Source organism: Pseudochaenichthys georgianus, chromosome 10, assembly GCF_902827115.2.
Source record: "Pseudochaenichthys georgianus chromosome 10, fPseGeo1.2, whole genome shotgun sequence".
Classification (NCBI taxonomy): Eukaryota; Metazoa; Chordata; class Actinopteri; order Perciformes; family Channichthyidae; genus Pseudochaenichthys; species Pseudochaenichthys georgianus.
Genome location: NC_047512.1, coordinates 33,211,122 through 33,227,316, shown reverse-complemented (window position 1 = coordinate 33,227,316; position 16,195 = coordinate 33,211,122). Strand labels below are relative to the sequence as shown.

The 16,195-nt window shown below is 38.9% G+C and overlaps 1 protein-coding gene across 2 annotated transcripts; it reads right to left on the bottom strand.

Annotated features, from left to right (window-relative positions):
• Nucleotides 1–2,579: 2,579 nt before the first annotated feature.
• ap1ar (adaptor related protein complex 1 associated regulatory protein) lies at nt 2,580–16,051 on the bottom strand. 2 transcript variants are annotated; one of them, XM_034092800.2, is made up of 10 exons: nt 15,828–16,051; nt 14,202–14,250; nt 14,084–14,110; nt 13,366–13,391; nt 13,183–13,279; nt 12,258–12,356; nt 10,941–11,002; nt 7,630–7,697; nt 6,565–6,687; nt 2,580–5,344 (listed from the first exon to the last, which is right to left on the bottom strand). In XM_034092800.2, exons 1-10 carry the CDS (start codon nt 15,896–15,898, stop codon nt 5,073–5,075), a joined length of 894 nt encoding a protein of 297 aa, XP_033948691.1. In that variant the 5' UTR covers nt 15,899–16,051; the 3' UTR covers nt 2,580–5,072. The 2 variants fall into 2 exon arrangements, with proteins under 2 accessions (XP_033948691.1, XP_033948692.1); XM_034092801.2 differs by lacking the exon at nt 12,258–12,356.
• Nucleotides 16,052–16,195: the final 144 nt, after the last annotated feature.

Below are 16,195 nucleotides of genomic sequence, written 5' to 3'. Positions count from 1 at the left end.
CTGCAGGATAATGTTGGGAGTGCGGATTCCTCATTCAGTCTTCAGGTGAAAATGAAAGGCGATGTACGTGTTCAACCACTAGTGGGCGACCTACACTAGGATCTGGGTTGTTAAAAGTGTATTTCATAGACTTTCCGTTCAATTCACACAACTTTAGCAGTGGTGTAAAAAGTGTTGAGATTCTTTACTTGAGTAAAAGTACCAATAACACAATGTAAAAATACTGAAGTTAATTGAAGTTAAAGTACTGAAACCATATTTTAAAGCAAAAGCAGTACATCTTCACATTTAAGAAGAACAAAACACTTCTTGGCAAAATTGCTGCCAATTAATTTTCTGTTAACCCACTCATGCTTTTAGTTACTTAAATAAAATGTTGGATGGTTTCATCTAGATACCAAATAATCAAATTGTTTAAGTTTATGTCAAATGAATACAGTGGAGTAAAAAGTACAACATTTTCTTCCAAAATGTAGTAAAGTATCAAATGAAAATACTCAGGTAAAGTACAAGTTCCTCAAATGTGTAATTAAGTGTTAATAATAATTCATTAGATTTATTTTTGCGATTTTCACGCTTTTACATTACAAGTGACACATATGATATCAGACATGTAATACATCAATACTAAGAACCTCACTTGAGTAAATGTACTTAGTTCATTTCCACCACTGCATTTAAACCACCTATTGTTTCTGCTTTGACAATCTTAGTTGCCATTTAAATTGATTTTAAAAAGGTATATTATTGCCACAAATTTTATTAAAAAAAAACGTATTACCAGAAGCAATATAGTTTGTGAAATATAAACCACCCATAAAATACTATCATCCAATAATTTATGTTTACTGTAACAGTCAACATTTTCTACTTGCCCATCCATGCAATTTACAAACTTTTCAAACCTGGAAACTAAATTGAGTTTTATTCTGATAATGCCTTCCTTGCCTTCTGAAGTGTTCATCATCCAAATACAATATCGAAGACCGTTATTGCCTATATGATGAGAGTATGTGAGAGAGAAACTCCCTCTGGAGGGAACAAAGGGATTTTGCAGGCCATTTACACAGAAACATTTGTCTCTATAGGGCAACTACACATCAGCGATGACAAATATGAAATGTGGGGTTCCTCAAGGCTCCATCTTAGGACCACTGCTTTTAAAAATGTATATGCTACCACTGGCTCAAATAATGAAAAACAACAACCTTAATTACCATATGCAGATGGTATGATGTCCTTTTGTTGTTCTGTTTATGTTTTTATGTCTTCATGTGGAACCTACTGCTGCAGGTCTCCCTTGAAAAAGAGATCATTGATCTCAATGGGATTTCACCTGGATAAATAAAGGTATTGAATTGAATTGACACCCAAGTTTATATAAAAATGTCACCATGCAGGAGACTATTCTCCGATTAAAACATTGAGTAAGTACAGTGAGCACATCAATTACTGGATGAGTAGGAACTTTCTCAAATTGAACAAAAAGACAACTGAAATGATTGTTTTTGGAGCAAAGGAGGAACGCTTAAAAATTATTGCAGAGCTTCAGTCAGCAGACTTCAAAACAACGAATAAAGCAATAAATCTAGCACTTTGAAATGCCGTGTGCTGAAAGGTGCTATATAAATAAACTTGCCTTATAACACACATGAAAGGGAAAACACCAAAGAGCATAATACGGACCTTTTGTGAATCATACAAATGAGCAGAAACCGTGAATAAAGATACTATAACCAACTTTAATAAAACATGATAAGCTGTACAGAGTAAATAGGCTTTGGTGCATGATCTTACAGTATTTCATCAGTATAGATTTCTTTAAAGGGATTTGGACCCTTGAAAATGTTCAGAGATGAAACAAAACACAAAGTAACAGTGGAAAATAAATGAAAGGCAGCCGCATATTTTTTTTTAACATGTATTGTAGATTATTTAATGTGTATTCTGATGAACTTGTACTTTTTTACGATGCTTTTTGAAGTTCTCTAAAATCGCCCTTAACTTTGGTTTGTCACTCTTGAGTTTTGTACTTTTTAAGGCGATATTTCACACAGGCTAAATGTTAGAATTAGCTGTGCTTCATCTCAAATTGTATTTGGTCATTACACTGTAGGTGTTGCAAGATGCATTTTTTCTATATTTTATTTCAAGCTCAGTGTGACAAGGAATGTAACTGTACAGAAAAGTTACAGTGATTAATCAGAAATAATGTTATCACACCAAAAGTCAATGTGTTCAACATTTCTTAAATGACACACTCAAATAAAAAAACTAAAAATCAACTTGGTCTTGTCTACACACTTCAAACAGCAGTGCCCATTCCTCGGATCAGTCACACACACACACACACACACACACACACACACACACACACACACACACACACACACACACACACACACACACACACACACACACACACACACACACACACACACACACACACACACACACACACACACACACACACACACACACACACACACACACACACACACACACACACACACACACACACACACACACACACACACACACACACACACACACACACACACACACACACACACACACACACACACACACACACACACACACACACACACACACACACACACACACACACACACACACACACACACACTTCAGTGAAAGTTTTCTAAGAGATAATAACACCAAAATCAAAAATCAGAGTGCAATCAGTGAACTACCTTTGATTCAAACAGGTTAAATAATCAACGTGAAGCACAAACGTCTGCGAAGGTCTAAGCACAGGAAATAGATTCATGTATACAGCAGATTCCTCAGGAGAGCAGCATTATATCTATTCATATTATTATGTCACATTTTGAATGTTTCCTGACCTCCATCTTTTCACATTATCTCCACAAAATATTGCTTTAATTATAAACGATAAATGACGTCATATCAAATTAAATAATTTTAACACCTAATGCCAGAAACCAATCAGAAATCAACAGTAATTGTTCTAACCTGGTACATTTGTTCCACATATGTTGTATATTCTGCAGCTATTCCTCTGTATATCAGAATAATGATCCACAATAACGAAAGATACAGTTGAAGAGAATTACTGGAATTAAGATGAGATGGCCAGTTTAGATATTTCTGAAATAGGAAATGTATGCATATATGTAGAGATGCATAAAAACACTGTCCTTAATCATCCATAATATATTATGTGTTGTGGCAATGATGTTGCTGTTCTGTGCTATTGTTTTTTAGCTAAAAGAAAATGGTATAAAATGTTTTTTTGTTGGCAGATGTTATAAGAAATATGTATATTTAAAAACATAAAACCACTGTGCTTTTGACTGCAAATGGACAGTGAGTGTTTCTTTATTCTTGTGAACGCTGACCTGAATATCGATACATTTAATCAAATATGAAAGCCTTTGAATTTGAATGGGTGTCTCATACATTAAGTACCATATTTGTTGATCTTCTACAGTTATCAGTTACGCAGTCTTACATTTGACGGGCCCCATATTGGCAATAATCCTCTGACTTCGTGACATCACAAACCCCAGGACTTATTTTAGTGGCTGCTTCTTTATGACATGCTCTGGCTTACCACCTTCAATTAAACAGTACACAATTAAACAAAAAGTATAAACGTTGTCAACAATTTAGTGATGATAACAAAACACCACCCCGAGCGACTGCAGAAACAATCTTGGGTACAGGCTTGAAATGTGGAAACAGTGGCTGTGCTATTACACTGCATCATCAACAGGATACAAACCAAAAGTCAGGATAGTCTGCTGCTGCTAGCTAGTAGGGACGTAAACAACACGTTTTGTATTGGTAAGATATATTAACTTTTCCTAAAAACACATTTGCTGATATCACAATTTTCCATTCAGTTTAGGGGTCTGCATTCGATATGGGACAATATCATAATACCACAGTCAGTTTCTATTCATATAAACTCACTAAAAGCAATGATAATATTATTTGACAATTGTGTGAATGGGCTCTTTTATGAAAATCAGATTTTTTATGTATTTAAAAAAATAAGGGCTTGTCTTATATGTATTAATGTTTTCACTTTGTGTGGATGATAACAGCTCATTAAACACTGAATGATCCAGATCAATGTTTTGTTAGAGCCCTACAAAACAGTTAGGATAGTTCAAATGCAGAGACATGCTCATGCTGGGCTTCAAAAAAGAACAGTAATAACTTACATCGAGTGAAATGTGTAGTTTCCGTCAGTGATTAAAACACACAGCGTTTTTTATTCCTTGAGTATGTCGGAGTCTTTTCTGTATTATTGCCTGGGCACTGTCTGTGCATTTTAAATAATAATCAGGGTTTGTTTTATCAAAGCGCGTTGAAAAAACGTTGTTGTCGTCAATGAAAACATTTTTGCGTGCTACTTTCACCTTGTGTTGTGTGCTGTAAACTCCTCGGGATGAAATCATTTCCAATGCTGGATTATCGAAACTGTACCCCACTGTAGCCAACATAATCTGACCTTAAACCGTCTCGAGGTAAATTTGTGTGGCACTTGAGATTTCAGATAAGTCGTTGTTTTCATTTTAACTGTATAATTAACTATGCGTTTAAGGATCAAGGTTTCTGTTGAGCTGCATTCACTTGATACACAATTTTCTCCTTGCTCAACACGAGGTTCGGGTGCAGAGCCTTGCTGTGAAAACAGCGAGTTTAGATTAGTTACCTATGATACCTCCCTGCTAGCTTAGCCGTTTTACCACGAATCATGTGAATGCAGCTTTAAGCTAACGTTGGCACTCATTCCAGTTGCCTAGAATTTCTTTTTTACACAATGTCTCAAATTGTAATGGATGGTAACTGATCTGTTTAATTTACAATGCATATATGGTCGGCTAATATGGCAAATGAAGGCACTGAAAAAATGAGTATTTGATAAAGACATCACCACAGCGAACTGTAGTGAGTAGCGTGACGTATTCCTGCAGCGTCAGAGTGCAGAAATAGGAAGAGTTTCCATTCGATGAGGCAGACGCTGGTGAGCTTGGACATAGAGAGGACAGAACAAACGTCTCCTTTGGTGCTGAACACTATCTGTCCTGGAGCTCCAACTTGAGGCCGCGGTCCGACGCGTCCTCGGAGGGAGTGTCTAGGACGGGATTGACGAACCCTTCGAATTCAGCGTCTAAGCTGTCCTCTGGGAGCGTACTCACAAAATCGTTCTCCCACTCCAGTGCGTTGGAGTCCTCCGAGGTAGAAGTGGGCCCGCTGGTGACCTGCTTGCCCCCGGGCTTCAGGGCGGCGCGCAGGATGTCCTCCTCCGTCCGGGACCTCTCCCAGGCTGGAAGAGCACGATTGATTCCTGCAAAGAAAGGACGGCAGCTTTTCATTCTGACAGCAGAAGTCACTGAAGTCCAAAAATGGCAGCAGGCAGTAATCTGTTCCACTGGCCAAACCGAATTTGAAACTTAATCAGTTAATCAAGTTTTATCGAAATATGGACAATATGGACCAAAACAATGTTTGGTAAAGGCTAACTTTATAAAAATATAATTCAGAGCAATTATTGTGGTGCTGCAGAGAAGAATAAAAAAAAAACCTTGCTTGGTACAGTTAGTAAAAATCATAGAAATTGTAAAAAAAAAAAGTCAAACCATGATCATTTGAATATATTTTTCAATGATAATGTGAATAATGTTTAAAAAATGATCATTCCCTCTCATATAACTTAGAGGCCATTTATGTACAGTATGTACGGGCTGTAGTGGATGCAACTACACTTCAATCAATCGATTTGTTGATGGGGGGGAAATCTGCGCCTTTTCCGTGGTTACACAATGCACTACATTCATTCAGGAGTTATTAAACAATATAAAAAGCTATTTGCAGCAAATTAAATTATTTTTAACCTTATTGAGTTACTGTGTTTTGTGATATTTGAACAATAACAGACTCAAAGCCAACCTGCCCAAATCATCACGATTTCAGAATATATACCAATAATATATACACACACACACATGTAATTTTTAATTAAAGAGCTTTTCAAGAAACTCAAAGACACTCAGAGGGTAAAAAACTAAATTCTACCAATGCAAATTCTGGGTGTTTTTTTTAAACAGGGGGCACACATTTTATATAATGTGTATTTCAATAGGAAAAATAAAAATAAATATTGTTTAAACATTTGCTCATTCATATGTATATAATATGATTATATATTTATATACATTTATAACTTTTGGACCACCTGACATATCAGGAGTGTATCAAGATGATTAGAAGAAACATAGTGGTGACCAAGAACAGCACAACACACTAAGGTCATCAGAATTGACTGCCAAACCTAAATAACCCCGATGCTTGTATTCAATACGGTTTGTTTGCACTGAGCACAAACAGCTGCTCTGCCTCTCCCCCCCAACTTTGCTGCAGTGTCATTGAAAACAGAATTGATCTCGGCTGAGAAATGACCAGAGCCCGGGTCTGGAGGCCGGGAGCGTTCTGTGATTGAATCAGTCAAGATGTCACCAGAACCTTTGATGGATTAGTGATTTGCGACAGATGAAATGAATCCCTCACCTTCCTCGTCTTCCCACTCTAGATCCAGCGAGGTGCCGTCGTCGTTGGTGGAGCGCGTCTTGGTGGTGAAGTCCCAGCTGTACTCAGTGTTGGGGGTCACCACGTTCGTGTCCGACGGCAGTCCTGGAAATAAAGAGTCAATTATTACAACAGGGAGTAACTCTAGATTTCTTTCATAGGAACTAAATGAAGCTCAGCGCAAGTTCAGACAGGAAGACCCATCACTCCGTATTGCACGTCATGGCAATACTCGCTCCTTTCACTAGATGAGAGAGAGCGCCACTCCTTAGCCAACCTATCACTTCCCTCCATTCACAAGCCTAATCATCGCACCTGTTAATCCCTCTATATATGCTCTCCCCTTTTCTACCAGCTGTCTTTCAGGTGTCAACGCGCAACCCTCCTCCACCCCTTCGCCTCCTGCTTTCAACTCCACGCATGCACACACATGCATTTCCAAACATTTGGACTACCTATGTTGCAAATGTATTATCTTTTCAATTTACACACGGCATCTATTGCACGTCTGTCCGTCCTGGGAGAGGGATCCCTCCTCTGCTGCTCTCCCTGAGGTTTCTCCCATGTTTCCCTTTAAACTGGGTTTTCTTTGGAAGTTTTTCCTTGTACGATGTGAGGGTCTAAGGACAGAGGGTGTCGTATTGTCATACTGATATTCTGTACACACTGTGAAGACCACTGAGACAAATGTAACATTCGTGATATCGGCCTATATGACTAAACATTGATTGAACTCAGGACTAAGCTTAACCTTCTCCCTTCCAACCGGACCTAACCACTTATCACCACCACCAGTGTCTAGACCCGGGGGGGTTCATCGGAAACGGTTCTTTCCCTTCCCGAATGATATCCTACAAAACCTGGGCCTAATCGCCAAACGCCATTTCATTCTTTTGTTATAAACTATCATTATGTTTCATTTATATAATGTGACGGATAATAAACATGTATTACATACATCACGTCTCTCCTGATTGAACTAACACCTTGTATGTATACCTATGTATTATTTGTGCTAATATTACCAAGGCCAGGTGGGGCACTTACTGTTGCTCCTGAAGGCGTCCGACTGGGCCTTCACATGATGGAGGTAGACGTCAAAATCCCCAGGAGCCCTGGAATTGGCCATGACAACAATCAACACAACTGGAAGAGCAGTCACTCACCTTGGAATTGTTAAAACTTTATAACACAGCTTAATTGATTCTAATTGGTCAATTTGGACATTCAGCGGTCTGCTCTTTCTGTTGAAGGACTATGTCGAACCCGGGTCCTCTAGAGCAGGGGTTCCCAACCTTTATTGTGCCAAGGACCGGCAGATACATTAAAAAAAAATTGCGGACCGGTTGTCAATTTTAACTGATTTTAATATTTACTCACCACCAGCAGGTAGCAACAGAGGTGAATTGTATGCAACAGCCTGAACAAATACTAGAACAATATGCATCCAAAACATTAACATTTAAAAAAGAACCGGTGTCGTTTTTTGGTTTTTCGGAAAAACGGAAAACCAAAAAACCGACCTTATTCAGTTTTTAAACCAAAACGGGAAAACAGATAAATCAACGGTTTGGTTTTGTTTGTATGATTTACGGATAATCCAGTGAATTCTGGGAAAACGAGGAGAAGGCGCATTATGAAGGAGATGTCCGGTCGCCAGGGTGTGTGTGTGTGTGTGTGTGTGTTTGTGTGTGCGTGCGTGTGTCACTGGCATTTGTTTTCAGAATATATTATGATAGTGTCGTTCGTTCCGGTGCACGTCCGACAGCATTTAGCACTACCTCGCGATTAAGATTAAACTCATTTATTTTGGGAACACCCACATATAGGCTACCTATGGAGTTAGCCAGCTGCGTGTACATTACTGTTCATGGTCATTTGAAAAGAAATGCCGGTGTCAGACAGACACACACACACACAGAGCCGAGCTGAGCAGAGACAGGCACACACACACACACACACACACACACACACACACACACACACACACACACACACACACACACACACACACACACACACACACACACACACACACACACACACACACACACACACACACACACACACACACACACACACACACACACACACACACACACACACACACACACACACACACACACACACACACACACACACACACACACACACACACACACACACACACACAATGCGCCTTGGTGACTGGACATCTCCTTCATAAAACTAATAAACGGGAGAGTAATCGGGCAGTTCGATGTGTGTAGAGGTGTGTGTGGTTAACACGTAGCACTAGCAGCCTGCAGTCACTCTTAAGCTGTTCTGAAGAAGGTAAACACAGCGAAGGTGGTGCGTAAAAAGTCACAGTTCTCGGCGCGCTGGTGCTGCACTTCTCAGAGGCGGAGTTACACGTCCCGCTGCCTCCTGATGCTGCAGCCATTTCATGAAGTGAAGGAGGTTTTCCTTCTAAACAGCTGCGGGCAGCAGATACCGCGAGAGTCCCAGATATGAATTCGTAGATCAAGGCAGACTGGTTTACTCTCCTGTTTTGCCAATCCGGTGCTTAAACAAATAGCTCTCCACTCCTGGCCGACATGTCCTTAAAATGAAGTCCGAGTTTGAAATGTATCTCACATAATGTATGCACTGCCATTTCCCCACATCAACATAACAGTCTGCAATTAAACAGTTGTCTCCTGTACGCTCCTCTTCCTACTTGGCGCACCGGTAACTTTCTCGTGCGCACGAGAGGCTGAGACCAGGCTGAGCCGCCGAATCCCTCGGAACATCATAAAAGCCATTTTCAACGGTTTTCTGGTTCTGGATGAAATAATATGACTGTTATAGGTGCAAAAATTAAACTCTTTTTGAAAAAAACATTATGATAAAACATTTTTATATATTTATAATTCTGCAAATATTACGATAAACTCACAGCTATTTTGCGGCCCGGCAGTAACACCGGGGGTTGGGAACCCCTGCTCTAGACCAGGGGTTCCCTAACTTTTCAGCCCGCGACCCCCAAAATAACAGTGCCAGAGACTGGCGACCCCGGTCAATGAGGGGGGGGGGGGGGGGAATAAATTAAGTTCCATACGTTTTCCGCACTTTCATGGGAATATCTCCGCAATGGAGCGAGCTTAACGAAAGTTTCACTTTCGATGCATGATATAGCCCAGCGCAACACCTTCGTCACAATTTCCATTTTGTAATCATCTCGCGACCCCCACTTTGGGAACCCCTGCTCTAGACCCCCTGGAATACTTTTTTTGTTTTTTCATTTTTATATTTGTGGAGGGCAAAAAACTCTGGATTCATTATGGCTAAACAGACAGGAAATAAACACTAACAGGAACACAGCAGTGGATCTGGCAGTATTTAAAGACTGGTTAATGGAAAAGAAAATGACTTTTGACAGAGCAGAAAACCTTCATCAGTTTCAACTGTTGCTATGCAGTAAAAAGGGCCCTTTTCTCTTAGCGGGAGCAACATGACATTTTTAAATCAATAAAATCCCATTTAAATGAATATGGTGTGTCAAATTATTGATTTCTTTAGTAAGTAGCTACACAAAAATGACGGGCTAGCTGCGTTTTAATCCTTACTTAGTGCTTTAACTGGAGAAACAAATGACATGATTGTAGTAATGTGTTTTTATTACATGTACAGCACTTTGGCTCGACCAAAAATCTTTTAAACGTGCTTTCTTCAAAATAGATTTTCTGCTGAGATCTTAAAAAAAAAAATAGGTAAGACCCCTGTCTGCCAAACATCAACACAAATATCATACATCTAAATCAGTGCTTCTCAAAGTGTGGTCCGCGGACCACTGGTGGCCCGTGAGCGCCCCCTAGTGGTCCGTGAGTATAATTGGTAACATTTCACATTTGAAATAAATAAATACATTTAAGTTTTGCACACTCTCGCGGGAATATCTCCGCAATGGAGCGAGCTTAAGTTTGACTTTCGATTGCATGATATAGCCCAGTGCAACACCTTCGTCACACATGTTGCCACCTGTTTGTACCATTTTCAGGCGATTTGTAATCTCTTCTAGAAAAACGATGTGTTTTTGGATATTTGTGGAGTTAGGTGGTCCTTGGTATGAAAAAGTTTGAGAAACACTGATCTAAAGGTTTGGATAAATGGTTAATTCCATTTTTCTATCCGATTGATTTGTCAGATGCTGGAAGTGCTAATTCTTACCTCATCAACGGTCACATCAGCAATGAAACACATTGCCCCTTCAACTACATCCAGCGTTACTAATTATATCTACTTGAGTGCGCCTACTGAAGCCTTAGCAGAGCCTCATGACCGCAGCTTGTCCTCAGCCACACAGCCGTCCTGTTGTCTGATGAACTTTAGTGACTCACTTTCTTTGCTGCGTTTCTCCGCCGGAGCCATCTGCTTTCCCCCGTGTCCTCTGGGCAGGCAGCTGCCATTAAAAAAAAAGAAAAACACAGATCGAGTAAAAAGATTCTTCTCAGAATGAAAATACAGACTTAAATTGAAAAAAAAAAAACACATTATTTGGTGCCATTAAGGAAACATGTTAGCAAACAACAGAAACAAAGCGACAGCAGAGAAGCAGTTGAATGAGGCGTGAAAAGCAAAGAAAGTCCCATACTCATTATTTCACTTTCAATGAACGCTATATCCCCTGGAGCATGTTTTACCCTGAAATAGTATAGGAAATATACAGCAAAAATAATGGTATTATCTGCAGCACTGGCCTTGTATTTTCTCATCCGTCTCCTTGTAAAGGAGGGTAATAGCAGGTTTTATGTCTGTTTGCACTTTAGACCTTGCTGTATATTGTACATCATCTACTGGTTAATATATATGTACTGTAAGAGAGCTTTCTTGCCGTTCCACTAGAAAAAAAAATGTGTTCATTTACTAGAAAATATATATCTTTTTACAATAAGACATGTTTTCGGTGTGCAGTATTTCATTTTACATTATTTTATTTAAAGGTGCCCTATTATGCTAATGTTAAGGTCACGTTTTATATTAGTATTTCGTTCCTCTACTGTGACATGTCTCCATGCTCTAAGGTTCAAAAAGCCCTTTATTCTTCTCATACTGCCTGTGCTGCAGAACCTCTTTTGACCCTCTGTCTGAAACCAGAGGCCAGTCTGCTCTGGTTGGTTAGCTGGTCAGCTGTCTTATGATTGGTCAACGGATTAGAGATCTCACAATGTAAATGAAGAAAACCCTCCTACAGGGAAGGGAAACCCCTAAAAAGCATAATAGGGCCTCTTTAAATTTGACATGTACACAGTCTACTTATTCCTGCATTTTTACTTGCACTATTTAAGTATTTTTCTTGTATGTCTTAAGTATATTGTGTAGTGCACTTTTGGAAGAGCCTCAGACTTTTTGGAAAGTTTAGCATTGGCCAATAAAACCTTTCAATCTTGAGTCTTTGAAATGACTAAACTACTGAAAGTTAGCTTTGTTCCTCTATGATAATTAAGAATGCTAACAAGTTGTTTGTCACGTAAATTAAGCAACAAGACATACAACGACAAGGACAAAAGGGCAACAAAAGACTGAACAGAGAAATGTCCCTTAAAGATAAGGCTGAGGACTTGAAACGCTGGAAGGCTGTGCACAGGGCCAGCGGGTTAGAGGAGTTAGTTTGTTTTAGTCAAAATGGCAGAAGGGAGCGCTCAGTGCTGCCTCACCTCCTTCAACTTTCGTTCACGCGCCAACCTGGCGGCCTCGCGCTGGGTGGCATTTCTAGCCTCCTCTTCTAGCCTCAACTTCTCCTCTTGTGCCTCTAACTGGGCAGACATAACAAAAATAAAAAAAACAGAAAAAACACAGAACAGAAAATTACCAAACAGAAAACAATGCAGCAAATTAAAAATAAAGCCAAATTATGACGCTGTGTTAAGGCCATTCTAGGTAAACAATAAATACCCTATAAAGTGAGGGGAGGGGGGAAATATTTTGTTAAAAATACCTCTAAATAAAATATTTGTGCACTGAAACACTTAACTTCACTTTGCAAGGTTGGATCAACCCTATCGTACCTCCACTGGATTACAAGACCCATACAAATTATACTTTGCAATATGATTTAGCAATAAGACAATATTTGTGAGTCCAGAATCTCTTCTTTTGATCCCGACTTCAAAGAGACATTTGAATTCGGCCATTGGAGAAGAAAAGAAAAGTATACGTTGCACCTCCTCACTAACATGTTGTTTTCTCTGTCCTTTAAACTGGGATTACAACCTTGCAAAGGGAAGTGGTTAATATCAAACACTATGTTTCCAAATGTATTTCTTTTAAATGTGTGAGTTTAATCTCGTAAAAATTCAGATTTCTTTCTCACAATTCATACATTTATAATCTGTAGAATATATATTTGTTATCTAAATGTACCCTTTTAATATAAGTAAATATAAAAATATATAAGTTTTTATCTCTTTAATTACTAACTTAAATGTGGAAATCTTTACTTTTTACCCGAAATGTCGCCCCCTTTCATAGATCTCTCAAATTACTGCTTCTTTTTTTCTTCTTTACCTACAATGGACTTGATACGACGTTGTAAAAAATAGGTCTAAAACATGAAATTAAATAAAAGACAGTGTGTCTCACCTCCACTTGCAGCTTCTGGTCGATCAGGATCTGTTGATCTTGGAGCGCGGCGTAGCGGTGCTCCTTGAGGTTCTTGATCTCCTCTTCATTGATGGGCCTAATAAAAAAAAATAAGTAGGTCAAGCGTTATTTTGTCAGAGAATATTTTTGATTATTGTTTTGTATCCACACCAGATCTCTTACCTCGGGCAGGGCTGTGGGCTCTCAGCCTGCAATGCAACAAACACAACAGTTTATCATTACAGTAATAGTTATCAGTGTCAGATCCTCTTCCCTGCTGCAGGGTTTGACTCGAGTGCAACTACTCTGGAGACAGTAATCGAGTTACACGGTGATGCACAGTGGCCGCACCCATCATGTTCTATCCATCACTGGAGGAAGGCTAACAAAGTGACGTCTGAAAGTAAAGGGTATCCGGGGACTGCCAGCACAATCAGTCTAATAAAATATGTATTTGCATGTATGGTACTTACAAATTGAACTTTGCACAAATTGTACTCACACTACCTGAAGGGATCTAATTTAAATGTTTATCTAAATTTAAAAAATAGCTACTTAATGTATAAAGTACCCTATGTATATGTGTTTCTGTTCCTAGAGTAGATTGGTCTATTATAGAGTATTATAATTAATTCTGTATATTTTATATTGTGTGTTCTTTAGATACTCTCTTGAGTTGTCTTTTCTACTGTGGATGTACATTTGCTCTTTATGTTTATTTTATTCTATTTGTATTTGATTCAATTTTTCAAATATTTGTAATTAATGTGCAATGCTAACAATGCTGCTGTCTATTTATGTATCTGTCTGTCTGTCACAACAGTTGACAGAACAATATTTTCCTTATACTTATTTAAAGCTGTTACTTATGGAAACATCATCATTATATGAACAAACTTACCTCATCACTCTCTACCAGATTTTCAAACTGCAAAATGAAAAGAGACACATATGTGACATTATACGGAAGAGTCATCTTTAATACCAAAACATAGTGCTAGTAAATGCACGACTCACACCTCTATTGTATAATGTTCCCCTGTGGTGGTGCTCCGGAAGTATTTGGACCTGTAGGAATAATTGAGAGTTTAAACATAATCATCTTAAAAATGGGATGATGGCTTAAAGATGGAATTTAAAAAGTGGCCATTTGAAATGACAGAGCAGTATGAAGGTTACATTGTGAATAACTGCCAATAAAGAAGACAAAGCAGCTTCTGGCACTTTATGCCAACATTAAGACCTTTTTTTGGTGCGGATGTGATGCCAGGTTTGACAGATTTTGCTCACTGATAGTGCTGTTACAGTAATAAATATATCGTGTAATAAATGCGTCTTCTGTAATAGTTACAATCAAGAATCATCTTCAGCAGCTTTACACAATAAAGCAGTAAGTAACACAACGTTTGTAACAGTACAGAGATTCATAGATAAGCTTGGAATCATAACAATCTGTTCTCTTAGTTTATTTGTCCTGAAATGTTTATATGCAATGGCATTGTATTGTGTTGCCAAGTCATGGAAAAATATATGGTTCTCTTGGAGTTAACAGTTAATGGATTATTAGACACTGTCCATTTAATGGGGCAAATATCTGCTTCTGTCACAGCAAATAAGCACAGGTGTAACTTATAATATTAAAAATGGTTCAGTAAGTTCCATTTAAGTGACAGAGTAAGGGAGCAGGGCCCTTTAACAGACTCCTACAAATCCATTGCAGCGTTAATTAGCATTATTGATCACACCTGTGTTTGAGTGCTATGACATGTCAGCAGTGCAATAGGTCAATTGCTCTCTTTTGGCTTATGTCCTTGATTAAGTTAAGATGTATTTAAGCTTAAGGATGTCCACTTTGGGTTTATATTCTTCCTTTTATTTGACTTTGTTGTGTGTTGCACAGAACCTGGCCCTTCATGTTTTTAATCCTGATTTTAAAGACCTGATTTCTGTTTTCTTTAGACCTAATAAGAGCACTTAAAGTAGACGTTTACAAAATGTTAATGCAGGTTTCCAAATGTCCAACCAAAAACTGCTACCTATACGTGTATCTGTCAGCTCCAACATGTTAACATATGGATACATAGTATACCTAAGTGTGAAAAACAAGCTGCTAGAAGAGAGGAAGCCTTCTGTATTTTAAACAAAGAACAGTCAGACCAAAACACATGCATTATTAACTCAAATTTGGTGACATAACTGGGTGCAAATATCGCATAGAAACAGCACATTGATTCCCAGCATATTTTCAAAAATACATTCAACTACAATGTCCAAATATAAGTCTACACTCATTGTGAAAGACTTATAGAACAACCGTAGCTCAGTGTTGTTTATGCTAGTGCTAATTTAATTAGACCTAGCTAAACTACATGCCCACTGTTGACAATAGGGGTGGGGTCTGAACTGTTGGACTGTCTGGCTGCAGGTTAGACCCCACACAGACCCTAGCCTCACCACTAGATAACCCTTATCTCAGGGTAACAACATCCCCACCAGGTTCACATATACAGCTGTCAATAAGTCTTAAGTGGAGCCACTTATCGACTAACTAACTTTGAGCTAACGTTAGCTGTAACCGGATGCCGCTGCTTCACAGATGCTTTCATGCTAGTTAGCACAGCTAGCTAATGTCATGTTTCACTCACCCGCCTCCTCTCTGGATCCTGTTAGCTTCTCTCCTGAAGAACCCAGCACAGTATGCCCAGCAGTTACCCATCGCATTTTCAAAATATTACTATTATCTAGCAGCGTACTAGCTAGTAAATCCTGACAGATGCTGGTGCATTGGTGTAGGAAGCTACATCTCCAGTCCTGCTCCAGCAGCCACTTCCTCATCCTCCTTCCTCTCTCGATGATGACACATTACACAAGTGTTCGATACCACCACCTGCTGACGATTTTTTTACGTTTTTTCACAACTTCAAAACAGTTATTGATAGAAATGGCCATTTTTACAGGCAAGAAGCTACACGAATTGGACGCCCCCCTCTATTTGTTACTGTTAATAATTAGT

Coding starts and splice junctions, on each gene's coding strand:
- ap1ar (XM_034092800.2), bottom strand. CDS start 15,898: ATGGGTAACTGCTGGGCATACTGTGCTGGGTTCTTCAGGAGAGAAGCT. Junction 12,357..13,182: donor ACCAGAAGCTGCAAGTGGAG/GTGAGACACACT, acceptor ATGTCTGCCCAG/TTAGAGGCACAAGAGGAGAA. Junction 7,698..10,940: donor GGAGAAACGCAGCAAAGAAA/GTGAGTCACTAA, acceptor GGCCAATTCCAG/GGCTCCTGGGGATTTTGACG.